The sequence below is a fragment of the Festucalex cinctus genome, chromosome 18 (assembly GCF_051991245.1).
Source record: "Festucalex cinctus isolate MCC-2025b chromosome 18, RoL_Fcin_1.0, whole genome shotgun sequence".
Classification (NCBI taxonomy): Eukaryota; Metazoa; Chordata; class Actinopteri; order Syngnathiformes; family Syngnathidae; genus Festucalex; species Festucalex cinctus.
In genome coordinates, this window is record NC_135428.1 from 8,469,660 (window position 1) to 8,493,244 (window position 23,585).

The 23,585-nt window shown below is 39.8% G+C and overlaps 2 protein-coding genes across 4 annotated transcripts; both read right to left on the reverse strand.

The window, feature by feature from the left end:
- Window positions 1-4,071: 4,071 nt before the first annotated feature.
- h2ax (H2A.X variant histone) lies at window positions 4,072-4,758 on the reverse strand. Its single transcript, XM_077504445.1, has one exon. It carries the CDS (start codon window positions 4,618-4,620, stop codon window positions 4,195-4,197), a length of 426 nt encoding a protein of 141 aa, XP_077360571.1. The 5' UTR covers window positions 4,621-4,758; the 3' UTR covers window positions 4,072-4,194.
- A 675-nt stretch (window positions 4,759-5,433) lies between these two features.
- c2cd2l (c2cd2 like) lies at window positions 5,434-23,060 on the reverse strand. 3 transcript variants are annotated; one of them, XM_077505497.1, is made up of 15 exons: window positions 22,771-23,060; window positions 22,109-22,493; window positions 13,836-13,931; window positions 13,349-13,468; window positions 12,808-12,918; window positions 11,766-11,879; window positions 11,514-11,613; window positions 11,290-11,422; window positions 11,073-11,137; window positions 9,899-10,017; window positions 9,431-9,587; window positions 8,820-8,918; window positions 8,619-8,752; window positions 6,930-7,143; window positions 5,434-6,654 (listed from the first exon to the last, which is right to left on the reverse strand). In XM_077505497.1, exons 1-15 carry the CDS (start codon window positions 22,830-22,832, stop codon window positions 6,404-6,406), a joined length of 2,160 nt encoding a protein of 719 aa, XP_077361623.1. In that variant the 5' UTR covers window positions 22,833-23,060; the 3' UTR covers window positions 5,434-6,403. The 3 variants fall into 3 exon arrangements, with proteins under 3 accessions (XP_077361623.1, XP_077361622.1, XP_077361621.1); XM_077505496.1 differs by having other exon boundaries at window positions 8,820-8,888; window positions 22,109-22,543; XM_077505495.1 differs by having other exon boundaries at window positions 22,109-22,543.
- Between the last annotated feature and the right edge of the window lie 525 nt (window positions 23,061-23,585).

A 23,585-nucleotide genomic window follows, 5' to 3' on the forward strand; every position in this document is an offset into this window, starting at 1 on the left:
GTATAATCTTACTCACATAACTTTCTAAAACTTTCAACCTCATGTTCGCTTCGAAATTTGAACTAGACTACTGTGTGTACCTACTGGTTACAGTGGTTTGTGAGGTTTCTGAGGAATGAATTTTCTTCGCGTGACCTGCCGTCATAAACTGACTCCTCATTGAGCAGGAGAGCAGATGTGTGCAGGATGTCTGCATGAATGACCGCAGAAAGGTGGAAGAAGAGACTAGAACAGATGGCAAAGTGTTGGCTTTTATGGCAGCATCCGCACGTGCGCGTTACTATGAGGGTGGTACTGACAGCTTCATACACGTGCGCCACTTACTGATCACCTTGTAGAGAGACTGAAAATTGCTACATTGTGTGTAATAAGTTGTTTTTTGTTTGTTTGTTTTATGGTCCATATTAACATGTTATTTGATAAAATAAGTAATTTTGATCATGTATTTTCTATTTTTGTTATCACAATGATAAATGTGCATGTGTCCCTGAAATGGCTGCCCCCCCTGTCATTATTTGGTAACTAGGGGTGTGAATTGCCTAGTACCTGACGATTCGATTCGTATCACGATTCACAGGTCACGATTCGATTCGATACCGATTAATCCCGATACGAATGGTCACGATTCGATACCGATTAATCCCGATACGAATTTATAAGTCGATTGTTGCGATTTTTTTTCATTCATATTTAGAAAATACTAATCAGTAAGCTTGTAGAGTGTAAGATTTATATGAAAATGTATTATTTATTTATCTGAAATTTCAGTCTTATAGAGGTTGTAATCTGTTTCATGTTTGAACAGCATTAAAATAAAAAATATTAAGGCTTAATGTGCCGTTCATATAACATTCTTCCATGCTCAAGGTGTGAATCCTAAAAAAAAAAAAAAAAAAAAAATCGATTCTGCCGATTATTGAATCGATTCGAGAATCGCGCGATGTAGTATCGCGATATATCGCCGAATCGATTTTTTTTAACACCCCTATTGGTAACTGTCTCTTTAAGAAACCTTTGATGTTTTTAGCGGCATTACAAACAGCATTTTGTTGGAGGAACGATGAAACAATTTGTATTGTAATTTGAGTATTACACTATTTTTGCTCTTTTGTGCAATAATATTGCACGTGTAGTTATACTGTATATCAAGCAGAACATGTCTGCTCTGTCATACTGGAAGATCGAATGATTCCCCCCCCCACCAAAAATTCCACGTTTGCTAAACTACATCGTCAACTTGCTAACTACTGTAAATCTTGTTGCGAAACTAAAGTGTACCATGTGCTTATAAAATGTAACATTAGCAAAAAATGTCCATCCTGTCATCTTCCACTCTGTCAGCAATGCTAAAAGATGAAAATGCACCTCTATGTGCTGACATTCACAATATTACCAGCTCAATATTCACAGTACATTTTTTTTAGTTTTTAGTATACATTTACTGTACTCACTCAGGCACGCATGCACCTCAAAACAAAAGCGTCCATTCATGGTGCTTCCAGCTCAGGATCTCATTCTATGAAATGAGGTGATTCCACCTGCTCCAATTGAACATTAAGTTGGCAAAGCACCTGCAAAAAACAAAAAACAAAAAAAAAGAAAGAAACAATGCATAAACTTCTCACATAGTAAATAGAACATAACTGGGTCATGATTGGATGAAAACCATGAGCATAATATCATGCTGAAACAATAGCCCCATTGTAAATGTATCTCATCTTTCTCCCACATGCAAACTCTGCCATACGCCAGCAAACAAATATTTCAACGTCTCATTACCCGATCTGGCTGGGAGCAGCATCCTGTTGCCTGTGAAGCGATTCAGATGATGAACAAACAAGACGAGACAGCCGCTCAAATCCTTACAAGTCGTCTCCCTCACTTCCAGAGGAGGAAAATATGTTGTGTTCCGCTTAGTGAATCCACACACGTCTTGCTGCCAGGCCCGTCCCTCTTTCCAAGCCCTCGCTCACCTCACCTATCATTTATGCTATTGTTATATCCAACCCACGTTCTCCTCATGTGGCTCTATGCTCAAGAACTACTAGATTCAATGACTTTTATCACATTTTGCAACTTTTAACCTATTTGGATAAAAAGTTGAAGGACACATATGTGAAGCAGGCACTCGCGTTCCAACCCAGACTTTTGCTTTGTCACAGTTGAAAAGTGCACAGCTGGAAATTGCAGACATCACAGCCAAAGGATATTTTGAAATTTCCTCCCCGGCTGGAATTTTTAGCTTGGCAGTTTGCATTCATGGACACGTTGTCAAGACCAGAGTAATTGGTTCAGGCTGTCCTGTGCTCTCTCGGTGAGCGTGTCAGGCTGCTTTTGCTGTTAATAAAACAGAGATGTCAGGAACGTCTGCAATAGCAACACGCATTGGAAAAGACATTCGGGGGAATGCAGCATCTGCATTACACACGGTGATCAATCATGGCCATTACTCTATTTTTTTTTCCTCTTCCCGCTGTCTCATGACATAACTTGTTTCCACATTACATTTGAGATGTTTTGGGTAGAACTTCAAATTTACATCTTGCAAATATTCAAACTCTTATATTTACACTAATGTACATTGGAAGTCTCGAAGACATCGGTGGGCAAAACATTTGGGACGGGTCAGAAGGGCCGGGTCGCTTGAAGTTGAGGAAAGAAAATTTAAAATGTGCTGGAATTTTTTTTCCATTATTTTACTAATACATTGCCTTTTTTTTTTTTTTTTTTTTTTTAAATAAATGTCACCGTTTTCCTTATTAAATAAAATAACCACCTAAAAATGAATATTGTATAGTTAAATCACAAACTTGAGAGATTCTGTTTAATTAAAGGTGACAAATGTGGCAATAGTTTCAATAGACAGAAGGGGCAAAATATTTCCCCTACTAAATGTGGACAACACAGCTTTTGTTAAAACCTACTCTACAACATCATCTAGTGGAAGAGTCGGCGTACTACAACCCTTATTAAATGGAAACGTCATTACAGTACTGTATTACTTTCTTTGGAGTGTGCCACCATGGGGAAGTATGGACATACAGACTCAAATTAACAACTATTAGATACTCAAACTGCAGGAATCTTCATGTTCGCTAGTGAGAATTCTTGCAAGTTTTGACTGTAAACATACGAAAGTAAACTCAGCTGGGAGTGGCATTTAACGTATTGAAGACTATTTTTTTGAAGCATTGTTTACTCCGGTAAAATGCCTGAATTGTGATTAGACCACTGCCACCATGAAGCGCTTGTTTCCAAAAATTGTGCTTGCAAGCCAGCAAAATTAACGGTGCATTTAATTTCACAGTGACAATTTCAATTTAAGTGACCCTAGTATAGTCAACCTTACCTGTAGCATTTGATCAAGTGATTAGCATTTGTACCGGGTAGCTGCAATGAAGATGCAGTGTCTAAATCAATTCACTGTATTCATGCTTTTTTTTTGTTTTGTTTTTAAGTCAGACTCATAGTGAGGTTCATACCGTGTTACACACACACACACACACACACACACAAAAAGTCTAGCAGGCATATACTAGCCTGGAAATGACACTGTTGTTCAGGCTCAGGCAACAGCCAATCACTACTCAGCTTCAGGAAACAGGAAAACCATGATTGGTCTAAGCCCTGAACAACTGTGATGTCATTTTCAGTCGACGGTATATGACAAAATGGCCACCCCCTGACATTTTGCTGAACTCACGCCACAAACAAATCAGATAATTATAACAGTGCTAATAGTGGTGGGGTTGCCTAACATTGTAAGAAGTTTTCGGATGGCTTTCATCATTTCCAGCAAGAAGTAGCATTTTGTCATTAAATCACAAGTGTAAGACATCGAAGATGCAGCTAGCTTAAAAGGATACACGTGACCAGGCCTCGGTTTCTCAAAGACGTAGCAAACTAGCTACAAACCTCAATTTTGGCCGAAATTGACTTCTGTTATCTTCGTGTAAGTGAGAACTACGATAACGTTGAAAACTGCCTCGTGGCCAGCAAACTTAATCGCCAGTTTACCCGGATATGCTAAAAGGTATCGGTTCGCCGACAGCATCATAGCCACTCACGACGTTTAACTTCAGCAAATGAATTTATTAAAAAGTGACAAAAGCAACACAAAGGACATTTGCTCTTTAGATGCAGTGTGGGTGGCCCTTAAAAGGGCCGTTGGGGTAAAAGTTACTAGCCACGTGGTTAATACTCTTGAGACTGCGAGGAAGCCTTCTTTCCAGCCTTGCCGGAGCTCGGAGCAGACTGCCCGGTCTTCTTCGGCAGCAGGACGGCCTGGATGTTGGGCAGGACACCGCCCTGGGCGATGGTGACGCCGCCGAGAAGTTTGTTCAGTTCTTCATCGTTACGCACCGCCAGCTGGAGATGGCGAGGGATGATTCGTGTCTTCTTGTTGTCCCGGGCGGCGTTACCAGCCAGCTCGAGGATCTCAGCGGTGAGATATTCCAGCACAGCGGCTAGGTAGACTGGAGCTCCGGCACCAACACGCTCTGCATAATTACCTTTACGGAGAAGACGGTGGACTCGACCGACCGGGAACTGGAGACCTGCCCGGTTGCTGCGGGTCCTGGCCTTTGCACGGGCCTTGCCGGTTTTACCTCTTCCAGACATTGTAGAACTTCACGTGCTGATTTCTTCTCAACAATTGTAGTTCAGTAGAATGAAGCCTTGCCTTTACCCGGATATAAAAGGCCGGTGATGTCACGCCCTTTTACGTGATTTGCTTCTATGACGATAGCGTATCGTGTGGTTGGCTTGGTGCACTGAAAGAATAAAGGACGTCCGCAGCGATTGGTGGTTTTTATTAGATGCCTAGCCAATCACATAAGACAGAAAGGCGATTGGCTCTTGAGTTTCGTCGTGGCATTTGTAGCCAATTGTGGTTGTTCCCTCGCGTTTCAAAATTTTGGCGCCAAGAAGGAACCGAATGGGGTCGTAAAACAAACTGGACTCACTCAACGCAATCTCAAATAAGAGAAGGAAAATGGAGGAATGATTGTAAATGCTACTGAATTACAGAAAGATAAACAAAACATGAAGGAATGATAGTGATATTGAAATACGTGGATAGCTTGGATTAATTTCAAAAGCAATAGTAGTGAGAAATGTGAATTTGTTGATCAAGTGTCAAAAAAAGAGAAATGATGTGGAAAAATTATGTAACTGTAATACTTATGCAGAAAATAAATTGTTTAGGATAAACATTTCATAGAAGTAACAAAAAGCATAGTCTGAGTTTTAGAGGAAAAACAATTATACTTTTCATAGGTCAAAAAATAAAGGCTATATGAACTATAACATAAGAGAATAATATTCAACCGCAAAAAGGAAGCGCAAAAACAAAATTATAGAGTAAACCCTTAAGTGGGTGTGAACTAAGATAAACTAATGGGAGACTATGAGAATGGAAAAGGCGAATACATATAAGTTTTTAAATAATTTATTTGAAATAAATTAAACATATCAAAATAACATCAGAAATCACACCTGCCACATGTTGCAGCCGCCATTTTGGGTTTCGCATTCCAGTCAGGCAATTTGTCTTTGTACTTCTATTTAAACAGCAATTAAGAATTTATCCTATTTTCATAAAGCACATTGTACACATCTCACCACTGTCCACATGTCTGCAGTTGTTCAGTCACAGTACTGGAATAGCAATTTTATTCTTAGTGAAAAATATTCCTGATAATAGTACATTTTTTTTTTTAAATCTTTTTTTTTTTTTCCCCCTATTTTCTTTTTAACATGTACCAATCATAGATGATATAAGACTGCTTACTTTCCTCTTGAGGAATCACCCGGGTAAACTGAAAATAATTTAAGAGCAATTACTTTGTGAAGAAAGTACAATATATGACAATTTCCTGCTTATTTTAAAACCTACATTGAACAATGTGGAAGAAAAATTATGACTACATTAGCATGGAATTTAACTTGATTTGCATTGAAAAAAGATCACAGCAATTTCTCTATTTTACAGTATTACACAACTAAAACAACCCATGGTATGGATAAAATAAATAGCACATCACATAATCATAAATTACCTTCATAGATAGTCTATGTGTTATGTAGAATGTAAAAAATGTAAATTTCAAAGTGCACCAATGCCATTCGACTGGCATCCTTACATCATTTCAAGAACTCCCAACATCAATCCAAAATAAACAGAACTCATTCCAACTGTTTAGTTGTCCCATCCTGCAAAAACGTAATAGACTTCATCTTATTTCAGTGATTTGATAAGGGACCACTTTTGTCCTGAAGCAGCAATATTTCTCCTCTCCCAAAAAGCACTCCCAGAGGTGTCCTCCATCCAAGGGACATCAGACTGGGATGGAATAAATAGTCTTGTGCTCACACTGCTGACTTGTCACGACAGCAAAAATGATCAGTTATTGGCTGAGCTGGCTCCACCGTTGCTGCTCGTGGCTTTGCCTTTCCATTTCCCTGATGAGCGAAAAGAGAAGCGCTTGATGAGGCGTCGTGAGAAGCTACCGGACTTCTTTCGACCGCTGTCTGCTGCCGCAGTGAAGTTATTGCCCATTTTGGAGATGTCTTCGTGGGACTGGCTGAGGCAGGGCTCCTTTGAACGATGTCTTCTGCGGAACAACAGCTTTGATCCGCTCTGCAGAAATCCCACTGTAGGATGTAGAGATGTTGCATTAAATATCCACACATTCATTTTTTTTACTAGCTAAGGTTCGATCGAACCCCTAACCTCAGAACTGTAATGCCACTGTGTCTGCTTTTTTAAACTCTGCCAACAGGTGGCAGCAAAATACCTCATGAATTAGTAAGTATTTTTAAAATAAAATATGATCGTGTTACAAAGACACACGCAGTAAAACCAGACAACTTTTATTATTATGGTGTAATTATGGCATAATTTGAAATAAAGTGTACAACAGTGTCACCTTTATGGTCCTTGAGACTGCGTGTTTCCAAAGCCCCGGTGGAGCCAGTGTCTGATTCCACATCATCTACAGACGGGCGCTCTGACACATCGGAAGGTGTGGTTTCACCCGGCTCTTGGTGGTGTCCTGCCCCGAAATGGTTGCTTTGCATGGCCGCATCCATTGCTGCTGCGTAGCCACTTGACAGTGTGCAGTCGTCATTAGAAAGAGGAACCTGAGAAGTATAAGGAATCAATTTCATGTTTCCCTCTCATGTGATCAGCATGTAAATATTAACACGCTGTTATTTTTATTGATATAGCCATTCGTGCCCCCCAAAAAGTGTCAACCGTAAACATTTCTTGGTGAGAATGTGCTAGATGTGACCTCACTAGACTAAAGATGACATTATGATTAATATTACATTTGTGGAATATGAGTTATGAAGCAAAATCCAGTCATTTTTAGCCATCTCATCTCATTTTGCCACTTGCTGTCGACTGAAGATGACATCGATGATGCTCAGGGCTCAGGCAACAGCCAATCACAGTTCATCTGTTTTCTGAAGCTTTGCTGTGATTGATTGTCACCTGAGACTTGAGCAACTGTGATGTCATCTTCAGTCGACAGCAAGTGGAAAAATGGCCGCACCCTGAGATGGATAAAAATGGCTGGATTTTGCTGTTTAACTCAGAATACCGTATTTAGACTAGTGAGGACTTCCCCCTAAAAAAAATAAATAAATAAATAGTCAAGTTAATTATAAATAACAGAGCAGTGAGGTCACCTCACCTCAACACTGCAGGTTTTCCATTCGCAGTCAAACGTATAAACACATTTATGTAGCTTTTTAAAGCAGTGCCACTTTAGAGAAAATAGTAAATTGAGGTTCACCTTTGCTCACAACCTCCAATGCTATCTAGATAAAAACATAATGGACTTTGTATGGAGAGATGTTGTCTTCCTTCCCCACAGTTTTTGATTGTGCTCCACTATATACTGTATGCGACTTCTGTGCTTCTGTTTCCATATTTTTTTTCCTTCTAATTTTTTCCTAGCAAGGCAATCTTGCTCTTTTTTATCTGCACTAATGAGAGGATGTATTTTTACACATTAAATAAAGCTTGTGATTCTGATGTCATATTATGGAGGATGTTACTGATGTTGTGGTTGTTGTTGCGTTTTTGGCTGCCTACTGTAATTGTCTTTTTCTGCTTTGTTCTCCCTTCTCGCTGTTTGCCTCCTCTTAAATCATGTCCTGTTCGGTGGCGCTCAATACAAACAGAAGCGCTATAGCAGACAGTAAATCTGTTATGGCATTAAAAGGCAAACGGACCTCTCATACTGCATTACTAAAATGCCGAACATAACAGCTTGAAAACCAAAAATATATGTCTACAATATATATATTTTTAAATAGCTGCACTCGGTTCTACTGTCATAATCTGTCTTCAAATATGTCATGAGATGTGTCAGGTTGCCACTGCAGCCTCTTGAAGTGGAAGCATTTCTCTTTCGCTCAGAAATCAGGTCAGAAGACTGCCGTAATGTGATCTGAATGTGCTATGAGGGGGGGTCTAGTGTGTGGTAGCTGACACTGCTGCTTACATTTAGGTATACGGAACTTAATTTTGTCTTTGTTAAAAGTCGATTTTGATATGCATGTTACTACAGTATATTTATCCATAATGACAACTCAAATTCTCTGACCTGTGACACGCCTGAGATGATCAGTGTGCTTCTCTTTGTCGGTGTCTTTCGAGCCATTTTGGAGTTGGACTCCGTCAGCTGACGAATGGCTGTTTCTGCAACAGGATCCAAGCCATTAGACAAGCGGCTGCTCCCTAAAAGCACAAATATAAATCAGCATTTTTTCCCCCCTCAAGTTCTTCCTTATGGTTTCGAACTCACTGCTGGGATCAGGGCTGGGGGTCCCTCTTCCGTCAGAGAGAATGGTGGGCCTCTTCTCTGTCACCTCAACTTTGGACGGGGAACGCAAAGGAGAATCACCTATAGAATATCAATTACAGTTACTGTATTTTCCGCACTATAAGGCGCACCTTCATTGAATTACATATTTTAAAACTTTTTCCATATATAAGGCGCTACAGTAGAGGCTGGGGCTACGTTATGCATCCATTAGATGGTGCTGCGCTAAAGGGAATGTCAACAAAACAGTCAGATAGGTCAGTCAAACTTTATTAATAGATTACAAACCAGCTTTCTGACAACCCCATTCACTCCCAAAATGAATAAACAGCCGTTTTATTATTTCTCTGAGCTAAAGTATTAGTATTAGCTAGCGATCCAAGATGGCGGGATCTTCTGCGCATGCGCGTCACCGATCGTGCAGGGTCACCGATAGCGTCTTGACAGCGGACCTGTTGCGGCTCAATATTGATCCATATATAAGGCGCATGGTCAGCTTTTGAAAAAATTGAAGGCTTTTAGGTGCGCCTTTATAGTCGTGAAAATACGGTATATGTTGTTCACTAACACAGTGATTCATGCTTCAAATGTACCTGGACTGCGCTCCATTTTCAGTCTGGACTGCACCGTCGTTACAGTGGTAACGATGGTTCCGTCCGGCATGATGGTTCGGTCCACATCGACCTTTTTGGTGGGGGTGAGTGAGGAACGCAGTGGTGCCCGGAGTTCCTCAGTTTCCACATAGAGCAGCTGAGTGGATTAAAAAAAAAAAAAAAAAACAGCATTGCAGCAAATCCACCACACTTCACAAGCTTTGCACATCTCATTGAGCAATTGTGTGCACTGAGAAGAGAACAGACAAAAGGAATCTGCAGGGAAACCTTTGTAAAGAGTGTGAGAAATGTTATCTCACATTCAGCCAGATGTAAAATCACAAGTAGACTGATGAAAAGGCAACAACGAGCTCTCTATCAGCTTCTTTTGCAACACTTGTAAAAGAAATGCTCAATCATTCCATGTCTTTGTAATAGTTGTCGTGCATTTAACAGCTTGTCACTCACTTCTGCTGTGATGGTGGCGATAGGCTCCAAGGTGTGGCCTGGGTTTATTGTGAGTACGACAGAGGTAGGAACTTTGGACTGGAGGTCCAATGCAAAGGAGGCATGCCCTGGAAGGAATTCTAACAGGCCAAAAGAGAAATGAACAAAAAACACAGTAAGCTCCAAAAGGCACTGATTTTGTCCTTATTTACTAACACAGTGGTTGTTAAACTTCTTACAAAAGTGCTACCTCAAATAATATATATATAAATTCCACCATTATGCACTGTGAAAACAGTTGGGTCAAAAATGACCTAATTATGTGTCGAAAAGGGACCGACCACGATGACCCGATGACATTTTCTGTTCTTTCTCCTTTTTTTGCACAAAACAATCTAAAAAAAATGGGTAGTTTTGCACAACAACAACAAGACCTGTGTCAAAAATAAATGTATATATATATATATATATATTTTTTTTTTTTTTCAAACACGTAATACTAAATAACGCTAAAAATTTGATAGTGTCGCACCAAAAAAGAAAAAAAAAATAATAATAATAATAATAAACCCTCAACGATGTGTCAAAAACTGGAGCTGACTGTTTTCTTTTTTTTTCCCTGACAAAACATTACAAAACAACCGAAAAATTTGACTGTTTTGCAGGGGAAGAAAAAAAGAAGACAAAAAGTACCCCAATTATGTGTCAAAAATGACCCAAGCTATAAAACTGCCCCTAATTTGTATATTATTTTTTAATGTATTAAAGAAGTACTTTTGTACAAAAAAAAATGGGGAAAAAAGAAACTCTATGACAACAATAACTCAATTATGTGTCAAAAAAGGTCAACTAATGCTTGGGTCAATTCAATCCAACATTTTTTTTTCCACCAAAAATACAAAACCACACCAAAATAATTGATTTTGTTTTGCACACAAAAATTAAAATGAGGTCAAATTGACCCAATTGTTCCAGCTGTGACCAACATTTGAACATTACTACTGTATTTAAAAAAAAGAAGAAAAAAAAAGAAAGGAAAATAACTGTACTCGTAATATGAATATTTTACAATATATACTGTATCTCATAAAAGTGAATAAAAATTAGATCAATGTATCAATCCTGTCGTGGTCTACTCTGAGCATTTCAGGTAAATATATTTCTGGACAGGATCCCAGCCTGTGATATGCCTTACGCTCGCTTCTGCCATTCCGCTCCAGAAGTCTCACTCTCAGCTCTTTGGTTTTTGGGCTCAGCTCCCTTCAACAAAAAGGGCACAGCTGTGTTAGAGTCATCCTGGAAGAAATCCCACTTTGCAATGTAAAACAAAACCAACACATTCATTTCTTTTAAATGTTGCCAGGTATGAACAGTCCTGGCATATTAATGTGGCGTCACAGATGCCGTCTCACAGGGTAATTTCTTCTCTCCATTCCATTGGGGTCTTTGGGTTGTGGGGCACAGGCAGAAAGCAGGTTGTCCTTTCTGAGGAGGGTTGATTCAGGCTGAGGACGCAGCAAAGCTCTTCTGAGCTACACCACTGGCCTGCAAAGACAAAGCAGCTCAGTGAGGCACCGGGGATTCAGCGGCACGCTAGACAAAAAGGATCCAAAGCCATCGAGAGAATGCATCTGACCTTTACTTAAGGTCACCCTGAGCTGCCGTAGAAGTAGTCGCTGCACAAAGACACTCTGGGGTACAGGCTTTAATCCTACTGATAGGTGCTCCACGGGGACCTGTGAGCAGAAAATGAGTGTAAAAGCGTGAAATACATCCATTGCTTGTCATCTCTTGGTGGATACATTTATTCCGACTCACAGGTCTTCAATGAACCTCATGAACCCTTAGACTGATGAATATTACATTCTTACCGCAAAAGAAAACTTACTGGAGAACTAGTTGTACAAGTCCTGAGGTTGAGGATCATGGCTGGATGAGAGCTGAACAGAGTGTCCTCTATAAGGCTCTTGATCACATCCAAGTCTCCCTTGTCATCCGTGCCCTAAAAACAACCAGCAATTAATGAGACAATTAAGACACAATCGAGATACCAGTAGAAAAAAAATATGGTACATCCATTAAAGTCAACCCCAAAGTTTTATTTACAATAATATATGTTGTATGCACCCCCACTACTCTAAACACAGCATTCTTATTCTGAATATTGTGTTTGTGGAACATGAATTAAGGGGCAAAATCCCCCCATTTTTATCCATCTCAGGGGGCGGCCATTTTGCCTGCCACTTGCTGCAACTGAAAATGACATCACAATTGATCAAGGCTCAAACGACCAATCACAGCTCAGCTTGAGAATGTCACATGACCAGACTCAGAAAAGAGATGAGCCGCGATTGGTCGTTACCTGAGCCCTGAGTATTTTCAGTCAACAGCAAGTGACAAAATGGCTGCCGGGAGGATTTTGCTGCTTAACTCATATTCCACAAATGCAATATAAAAGGGATACTTTACTTAGCCATTTTTGGAAGTCAAACATTAATATTTTGCCTATAATAAATTTGACATTTTCATTATTTTTCATTTACATTTCAGCTTGTGAATGTCACATGAACAAACCTAGAAAACAGGTCAGCTGTGATTGATTATCTGAGCCCTTGTGATGTCATTTTCAGTCGACTGCAAGTTGCAAAATGTATTTTTAAAGGTACTAATTGTACGTGAAAAATAATGAAAGTATCAAATTTATTATAGACAAAATATTAACTTTTTATTGCTATAATGGGCTAAATAAGTGAAGTCTCTCTTTAATCAGAATACCATGTTTAGACTAGTGGGACTGTATTATTATTATTATTATCTTATTGACTACACATCTTGCTACTTCCTTCCAAAGCCCAACAGAAAATTACTCCTTCATATTATAAGTTCAGAAACTAAAAAAATAATAATATGCTAATGTAGAATCTTCTCACATGTGTTGGCAGTTTGCATGGCGACGCAGTCAGTTTCAATGACGGTTGCTTGGAAAGAGTCCAGGACACCAAGAGTCCTTCGTTCTCCACATCCTCCAGACATACAACCACCTGATGATGGAATTTGACACTTTTTAGGAGGCAGATATGAGCAACTGTTGCATCAAGATGACATTTCATTTCCATTAAATGCAGTACAAGTGAAATTAAGTTTCTTTCTGACATAATACAGTATATAAAATGGTGTTAAGGTAGAAAATATACTACATTGGAGACTTCATTCAATACAGTACAGTAGATCCACAATTTTGTCATTACAACAATAATAACTGTTGGAGAGTTACTCATTCATTTCAGTTGTTGAATCATGTAGCCTATAATAGTGTTCCATAGTTCACAATAATAAACAGCAGTGATGGTAGGTCGGTAACATCTCCTTTTCGTTCAAGTAGATATTTGACTAGCAATGCAAATGTTCTCGCGTGCTGGCTTGTAAAAGAGTCGAGCAAACTAAAGGAAACCAGGTGGTGTGCCTCTGTACCTTTGCCACTGTAGGTGCGATGGTAATCTGATAGGTGTCCATGGCAACGGCAGCGGGGGACTGCTGAGTAACCGTCACAGGAAATGCCACTGTGTCCACCCGACATTTACAATGTAAAACCTATCATGTAAGAAAAGGTGTCGTCAGAGATTTGCACACACAGTCAAGGATGCTCTTCTCAATCAAAATTCACTACACTATGCTATGCTACATAAACAAACACCTACTCCCTACGTGTGATGTGTTCTTGCATTTGTGTTGCATGCGTATGTGAGACAATAAAGGATTGTTCTTCTGACAAGGAGTAGTTGTGGAGTAACGCCAACAAGTCTACTGAAATTAGTAGCATTAGTAGTATTAGTAGTATAAATTAGCTAATTAGTTCTTTGCACTTATGCAGACAATATTACATGCGGTTATCAATGACATAGCAATTGTTTGAAATTATATTTAAGATTTTATTTTTTTTTTTAGGTTGGTTACCCACCGTTTTGTGTGTCGATTGGTCCGTGCAGGTCACACTCTCAATTGCAGGGGCAGCAATAAACTGGACACTGCTGTCAAAAGTGATTTGGATGGAGCTCTGTGAGAGACAGAGGGAGGCAGAGAACAAACGTACTAAATATTAGGCAAGTGGACATGAACATGAAGAGGCAAGACACTTGGGGATGACATAAAAGATTGTAGATTGCAGTGGTACAGACTTGCATGCAGCTAGCGAGCAATTAGTCAGAGTCCTTAAGGAGGGTGTTTTTTTTTCCCCAGCCGGCTAATGAAACTTCTTCTGTATCACGAGGACACCAACTAACTAGGGCAATTTATGAATTTTAAGCACGGATGGTGTCAGGCATGTAACACTGCTCTGATCTCATTTCATGGCTAAAGCACTATGTAACTATTACCTAAAAGTCATGTTTTCTCAAGCCAAGGGTTCACCGTTTTTAAGTATTTACCCCATTTGGTAGTCTAATGCTGTTGCCAGAAAACCAAGAAGTTATTGCAGTCACTGCTCACGACATGGACAAGACAACCGTGAAGCGTTGCATTTGTTCAGTCAAAATGATGGTCGGCCGGTGCCCGAGGATGCTGGCATGCAAACGGCAACATATGTTTGACCGACGGCTGGTAGGGAGCATGTTCAAGTTCATAGGAGATCTAATTTCACTGCACTGTATGTTATATATTACTTGGTAGTGACTTCAAAGTATAATTTGAATTAAAATGGAAGCCAAGCCAAAAAAATGAGTTTTTCCATTATGTTCTATGCATCCCCACTAGCCTAAACATGATATTCTAAATGATGTTGTGTTCGTGGAACTGAAATTAAGCAGCAAATTTAGCTGCTTTTATCCATCTCTGGGGGTGGCCATTTTGCTACTTGATGTCAACTGAAAATTACATCACATCACAGTTGCTCAGGGTTCAGATAATGACCAATTACAGCTCAGCTAGCAAATGTCACATGACCAAATTCAGAAAACATGAGCTGTGATTGGTCATTAACCTGTGATGACGTTTTCAGTTGGCAGAAAGTGGCAAAATGGCCGCCCTCTAAGATGAATCAAAACGGATGGATTTTGCTGCTTAATTCATATTCCACAAATGCAATATCAATTAGAATGCTGTGTTAAGGGGCGCATAGAACATATAATGACAATTTTTGGGTTGACTTCCACTTTAATGCTTTCTGCGTTCCATTTGAGTTACCTTCACTGAAATAGCTGAAGTATTCAAAATTAGTTAATTAGAATGTATCTATGTAATTACTTTTTACAATCACAGATTTAGATTAAATTCAGTAGATCCATCCATCCATCCATCCATTTTCTTGACCGCTTATTCCTCACAAGGGTCGCGGGGGGTGCTGGCGCCTATCTTAGCTGGCTCTGGGCAGTAGGCGGGGGACACCCTGGACTGGTTGCTAGCCAATCGCAGGGCTAAATTTTAGGAGAAATTTAGGAGATTTAGGAGAAATTTAAAATTTAAGAGAGCACAGGGTTTCGATGATGTCAGTATTTTCCAAAATTTATTGCAGCAAACGCATAACATAACATTCTGATTTTTTATAGTATTGATCGTTCTTATAAATGCAATGTGACTAAGGGATTAAGTTGGGTAAATCCCTGCTGACTGCCCAGGTATCAAATGCGCCACTCGCCACCGCCTAACACTGATCCAAAATCAAACATGGCATCACCAGAACTGTGCTAACACCTGCATGTGTTTGTGATTACGTGTGAATGCCAAAGGATCTGTTGTAGTGAACCTCGTTGTCTGGCTCAGGAGATGCAAATGTGAGCTAGGAAGCAAATCCCCCCATTGTCAGAACATATGCCTCTCTAGATACAAGTCCATCTCTTCCAAACCGAACAGTGGAGGCGGGGCAGAAGCGGGAGGATGATATAACATAGTTTGTGGCGTATGTGTGTTTCTGTGCGAGAGAGGCAGGAGGCAAAGTGCAATGCTGCAGGCTGACGTAGGTCTGGACCAACACGATGTCACATGACTACACACTACAAACAACCATGTTTACTTTGCTTGGCCGAAGCCTCGAAAACTGCTCAGTCAGCCGACCATTCATCGCATCCAAAGAGCGGAGCAAATACAAAGTGATGTATCTCGGATTGCGTGGCATCCAGAAAGGGGTTCTGATTGTGTGCCCACTCACATACTGTATTGTGTGTTACAAAAAGTTTGTGTACCACTCTGCCAAAGAGCACTGGCGTCTGTAGTGAGGCTAATTAAGATCATTATGACATAGAGAGCAAATTCCCCTGAACGTCACTGCTAATCATGGTAAGACAAGACAAAGTGAGCCCATGAGATATTAGCAAATTAAGACACAGGGGGGGGGGGGGGTTGCCAGGATTAGTCAATGGCTGTTAGAAAGATGGGTCAGTAGAAGGCCTTTATATTGGTTTATTTGCTCATGGAAGGCAGAATGGTCTTCTCATATTTACTTGCTTGACCTCTAGCCCAAGCCTTAGGGTATGTTTACATGACAACAATCTAGCACAAATGTGCACAATGTCAAAATTCTTCTTATTCACGCAAGATGGCAAAAAAAAAAAGAAAAAAAAAAGGAAAAAAAAGAAAAAAGAAAAAACACTGAGAAATTGTGCATGTAGCCTAGTACTTAGCTTTTTGAAGCCTATCTGCAAACTAATGCTTGGGCTCTAGGGTCTTAAGTATTGAAAGAGTGTTTTGTTAGACAATGTTTTGTTTTGCATAGCCTACTATATGACCAAAAAAAAAAGTACAGTACGCCCAAATATGGTGATTGTAAATAAGATTTGTCATCACACATACACAAAAATGCATTTTTCTAACATATTCCTAAAATTCTGAAAACTTTCCTTGCGTTCACTGAGAAATGCATGAAAATCATCCTTTTGAGAAGGATTTTACTCTGCTGGACTCAATGCTAAGCACTATAGATAAGGCACCTCTGTTGGTCACTGTAGGGCCAGACTAAGTAGCTAGCCAATTTAATTGGCCGATATTAGCTCTTTTACAACTGGCAAGAAAAGTAAGATTACACAAGTTTTTTCTCTACAGATTAAACATACAACATAAAACACATTTAAATACACATTGAAACATTTCCCCGAAAGGAATCTGCTCAGAATTGGCTGATTTTTTTTTTTTGTCCATTCTCTGTGTTTAAAATTAAACAAATACTAAGGACAAAATAATGTAAAACAGTTAAATGTTTGTGCCTGTAATTCACATCTTTATTGTTGCAAGCATTAATCTGGATGGAATAAACTGAGTCTCCCACCTTTCCGAACCAAGCCTCAGTTGGCACCCCAAATAAAATTGGTCCACAGTTTTTGGAAACAGATATCTCATGGCACACTTACAGTATGTGCAGCAGCACAGTGCTTGGGAATCACTGGCCTAAAATGTTGAGGCCCTTGATTGACGACTTCCATACAAAAAAACAACAAAAAAACAACAAAAACACAAAGTGTAGCTTTTCTTCTCAAACAAAGCCACATGCCAAGAAAACCACAAAAATGATGGATGTCTTCCATTGCTGCACTTTTGTTGACTGTGCTGCTTTCCTCCTTTTCAAATGTATTGCTAGGTTACACCATGTCACTCTCATAAAGTGACACACTATCATTAGCCTTGCACCCACACACCCTCTGATTCCAAACACATGCCAGATCAGGGTTTTCTGTTCCAAACCAAACTGTGGTGAACTGAACTAAACTGAACTGTAGAACATGGTGAAAACATGGCGTGTTGAACGAGCCCATCGGGGTCTCGCATAGCCAACTGGTGTAACGTAGTGTTGTACACCCTCGCAACACGGGAAACAGACCTCATTTTGTCATCACCAGACCAAAGCTGGCGGCACATCCACTGCTTTGTCCTTGTGACCTCTGTTCATATGTACTGCACGCAGAGGTTATTTGTGGGATATCCTGAGGACTACTACTGTGTCACTTCAGGTTTGTCAGAAACATTCTGTTTCGGACCTGCGGGCTGGACACTTCTGAAAAGCATGAGGGTCAACCAGGAATACACTCAGCCTGGAGGTTGTGTTGACCCTCAGTTGCCTTTTATGTCTTTTTCTTTTCGTTTCTCACTGAGAGATTGAGGCCACAACAGTGACAGTTTGCAACATTTTAGTTTTTTTTTTTTTTTTTTTTTTATTAGTACAAAAAATGGAAGGAACTGAATCACTCGTTAAAAAATAGTAGTCCAGTTAAATAAACCATATATATAAAATAAAATAAAAAACAAAAACAAAAAACGGGTGTGAAATTCATTTTCAGTAATGGATTTCCTCTGAGTCCTTATGATTTAACCAAAGATGCATACAGTATATGCATATGTACAACACATTGATAACTAGTTTTGAAATTAGAAGTCAATGAAAAAAAATATAGTTTGTTCAACTATTGTACATATTTGTAAAGGGAGTTGGTAACTAAAAAGTATTGGCGATATCTCATTCTCAACATATTAAAAGTGAAGACAAATGGCAATTGAGCTAATGAGAATGAGAAGGCTAAATACATTTCTATCATTTTGAAAGGGGAAGTCAATGTCCAATATATTTCTTTACAATACGTTCTATGCAGCCCCATTAGTCTAAACACGATATTCTGTATTGTGTTTGTGGAATCTGAGTTTATTTAGCAGCAAAATCCCCCAAATTGTATTGCAACCATAAAACTTGAAGTCACTCCTCTGCAAAATGACAAAAATGGCGCACGTTAGCCCACTCTAGTTGTCAGTGACTCACTTTTGATGCAAGCTTTTGCAATAAACGCACAGGGTTTGCTTTAAAGAGTCACATAACATGATTTGGTTTGCATAAGTGATTCCCTGCTGTGCTAAGTATGTAAAAGGTCCATTTCCTGTGTTATCATACTGAATGGGCGTTAAGTGCTTAATGTCCCCTGTCGTTTAAGATCAAACTACTTGTGAATAATCACAGTGAATTAATCATCTACCAGCAGTACGGAGGCACTGAAGGAAAAGGACATCAACTGCAGCCTTCAACTCTTCCTCTACCACTTACATTTGCATATCACAAATGGATCAAAATCTTCTATACCATTCAGTGAGAGGCCATCAATGTCAACGATACATGCACAATTTAATGACGCTATAATGAGCTGAACGCTGGAAAAAAGGTCAACAAGTCTCCGACCAATCCAGCCAGAACCCTTTATCAGAAGAAGACTGTATCCAGTATCTCCCACGGAAATAAATCAAAACATTTTCTAAGTGACTCATGAAACATGCTGCATCATGGGATGCCACAGACATGGAAGTGCTTTTTTTATTTTTTATTTTTTCTGAGGATACTCCTTCACGCTCCAGGGGAATAAACACAGTGAGTCTTGTGTTTAAACTCTTATCTCATAAACCCTCAAACACACAGTCGATGCTACAGTACAGGATGCTGTAACAGTTGCTTTGATGAAGCATGAGGACATCTTCCTGTTGGCATGGCCATACAGTAATTAACCAGCTGCAATGGAGGCTCGCTTCCTGGATTCCGGCGAAAAGACCCGGAAGAAGGGGCTGGAGGATTTCTTCGCCGTCATTATCAGCGTAATTGGCTTTGACATATTTAGAAATCTGTGAAGAACCCAGCTGCAAACTGTCAACAGTGGAGCACTTAGCTTCGCACTTTGCAAATCTCCTTTCTGACCTCTGCAATCAAACTCATTTCCATAAAAACTAAAAAAAAATATGACTTTATACTATATAATATAATGTGGAGATACTCTCTCGGAATCAGCATCAATATCATGGCAATGCCATGACATAATTGTTGACAATGATGACAATACTTTTTGTCGATGATCTCACCTTTGGTTTCTTTTAGTAACGTGTGCTTCCCCCTCTAAGCATTAATGCAATTATTTCAAGACCTCTGTCAGAGCTTGAATCCGGGAGAAGTACTAAGGTTAATGTGAAAAGTGATTGACAGGCTAATCCCCACATGCGGTATCCTCATGGCGCTGCCTCCAGGGGGCTCTTGTTTTGCTGATGCAGTCACAATTGCCAAAATTCAAAGCAGACGAGAAAGTGCAGGGACCATCGTTGGTTGTGTTTTGCTAGTGGCCACGACAACATACGCCATATTCTGCTCGATGGGCCAAGAATGGGGTGTGACTTTCTTGTACCGCTCATATCCCACAGCAGGTTTTTCAAGTTAAAGAAGGACGCAAAGAACATCCCAGACAACCATACAAGCATGCATGAGTGTATCAAATTAGATTGTGTTTTGTAATCTCAGCCAGCGTCACGGTCCAGTATCATTTGCAGCCAAGTGATTAGCATATGCTGCAGACGCGTCTAGAATAACAGCTCGCTTGCGCGTGCAGACACGACGACAAAAACTGTTTTAATACTAATGAGCGACTAAATGTGCCTCGGCTGGCAGTCTCAGTTCAAAAATTGTCAGCTGATATCACGTGGACACACTGAAGAGAACAGCTTGTTTCTGCAATTAATTACATTCTGCATGGAAAATGATCTGTTTTAATTAATTCATCGCAGTCAATAGGACCTTTTTCGGAACAAATATTGAGTTTCCTAGCAGGACGATGAGCTTCTGCAGTTCATCTCCCAGAATCATAACAGTGCCACCATTCTCATCCTGAACGGGAGCAGCCTGACAACTAACAAACAGGTGGACTAACAAACAATGTGCCACGATTGATTTTCCCTCTTTTGTTAACAATTTGTCTTTGGTGGAGTTGATAGCGTATTTCAATTGCTAAATCAAACAATGGTAAGACATTTGCACTGTATCATAAAATGGCTTGAGAGAGCCAAATAAATGAAAAGCTCAAATATTAAACTTTGCCAGCATTCCACATTCTTTTCAAAGAAAAGTTAACACCCAAAAAAAATAATAATTATTGACAACATAGTGTTTATTATTGTGTTTGTGGAATAAAACCCAGCAGTTTTTATCAATATCAGAAGGTGGCCATTTTGCCACTTGCTGTCGAGTGAAAATGACATCGCAGTTGCTTCAGGTCTCAGGTAACAACCAATCACAGCTCACCTTCAGAAAACAGGTGAGCTGTGATTGGTCGTTGCCTGAGATGGCTAAAAACGGCTGGATTTTGCTGCATAACTCATATTCCACAAATGTAATATTAATCGGAATGTCATGTTTAGATCAGTGAGGCCACATATTATTGTCAAGAAATGTTTCAACATCCTTTTTAAATAACTAGGTTTTGCTTTTAAATAGTTACAGTAAATTCAAGATATCCATTTTAATATAAAGTATATATCAGACCATTTCACATTCATACATTGACGTCATACATTGTTCACTTTTTATTTAAACAACTCAATTTCAGGGAAATGTTACGGTGGAGCATGTGGTGAGCGTGTCGGCCTCACAATTGAAAGGTTCTTGTTGTAGAATGTGAAGTTTTCCAGTGCTTGTGTGAGTTGACTCTTGACTTCGTCCCACATTTTAAAATGTGTCTGTTCTTTTAATTAATTGAATACTCTAAAATCACCCAAAGACAAGTTATAATAAAATCAAACATGACCGAATCTAAGAAGAAACCATGGCATTATATTGATCAAACTAATAAATTAAAAAAAGTAAAAGTAGTACTGTCAAAACATGGAATATCTGACTTTTGGTGAAAATAACATTTACAGAATAATTTCTTTTGACCTCTAACATTTTGGATAGACAGAACCAACTGTACTTTGTCTCTCCCTGAGAACAGCAAACCATGTAAAAAAATACATTGTCCATTTGTTGAAAAGTTCAGAGGACTTCACATTAAATTCATGAGGTGATTGTACATTTGACTTTCATCCTGAAATTTCACCCTGAAGCTGAATATCCTCAACTTTTTGCATGAATAAGTCTTACTTATGAAGCAACTTCAATGCAAACTCTTAAGGTTATGCAGTGGGTCAAACAAACGAACATCACTCTGTGCTAGGCATATTTCTAAAGAGAAGCGCCCACCACTTGATCATACCAGGCTGGGGTAAAAGAAGGCTATTTTTACAAGGTGTAGGCGTTCCGACTGCGATTATCCTGGCCGGTCTTGCATCTACGCTCTTATGCTTCAAAGCTGTTATGCAAGGATGTGCGCCCCATCCTCTTACCCACTCCAACACCCACTTCTACACACACGTAGCACATCAAAATTCACACCTGCGCTGCTTTTCTACACACTGCCAGCATGCTCACTAAGTCCTCGTGTACCTCTTCACATAGAGATGAAAATAATTCTCACTCACCCCATTCCTGCAAGCTTGCTCATTCAGAGCTTTGACCCAGCTCCTGCGACATTGCTCGCTGAACGACTTGAAGGAGAAAAGCGAGGTCAACAAGCCTTTAAGCCCGACCTCGGACACGGCTCCTCCATCCCGAGCCGGGCGCAGCTTGAGCAGGAAGTCCCACACACCAGCGGCCAAGCCGTGATGAGGATGCTGCCTCAGGGAGAGACCCCGCTGATGCTGATGCTGCTCAGCCGCTTTCCTGGTTCTCCACTGCCGCAGAAGGCTCAACGAGAACTGGAAGAGCCAAACCAGCACGATGAGTAAGGAGGCCAGGAAAAGCCCCACAAGAACCAGCCAGCCCAACTCCTGGAGCTCCATCACCATCTCGTGCAGCCTCTCATGTCTACTGAAAATGTGAGGGACTCAGAAGAGGTCAGGCAGGCACCCTTCAACCTGTGAAAAGCATCAGACAGTTAGCCCTGCAGCAATTTCGGACCATTATATGTTAAACGGTGGGGGGGAAAAAATCAACAACAGGAATGGTGGTTCTTTTAAAGGATCCTAACAAGCTTGTTAGTCCTAATAAAATACAGTGTGCATCAGCGCGTAAGGTGCGTATGGTGCATAAGAAGAGACGAAGCTCAAATTTGATATTAATGATAAGATTTAAATGAACCCACCGTTTAACTTGGACGGCCCTGACTGCAGCATGCAGGGAATCGAAAGCAAGTCGCGGTAACATGAAGCTGCTGCCTTCATGGCGATAAACAGCGGCGCCAACAACACATGACTTTGTCCCATTGCACACTCAGCATTCCTAGCGCGAGCGTCTTTCTCGTTGAGAACGATTTCTTCACATTTCACATGAACGCTCAATGATCCCGAACTACCTGGCTCCACTCGGTTTCAAATCTCCACTGATCTTACTGGCTGCAAGACAGACTAACCTCGCCAGTCGCCTCAATAACTGAACGGGAGAATGACGTCAACCTACAGGTGGCGCTGCAGGGCTGGAATGCGAAAGACAAAACGGAAAAAGAAAACGCGTCTTTCGAAATAAAAGTGTTTGGGAATCACTGAAATTAGTCCAACCACCTTGAACAATAGCGGGCGAACTTTTTTGCTCAGAAGCCATATTTGAGTTTTTAAAGGACGTAGTGGCTAGGTTATTCATTCATCAAAATATATATGTCAAATATTGAGTTTAAATCACTCTCAAATTATTATTATTTATAATTAACAATCAGAAACACAATTTTTTTTTTTAAATGTTGAATGTACTGTATATGTATTATTTACTGATATTCTTTTATTTTACTATTTACAATAAATTCATTAACCAAATATTCAATGACACGAATGACTAAAAAAAATGAATAAATACAAATTAACAATAATGCAATTCTTGACTACACATATGACGAATACTCAATGTATGGCATTTCACAGGTGGTCTAATTAATGTTAAGAAGGAAAAAAAAGACATTTTAATGCA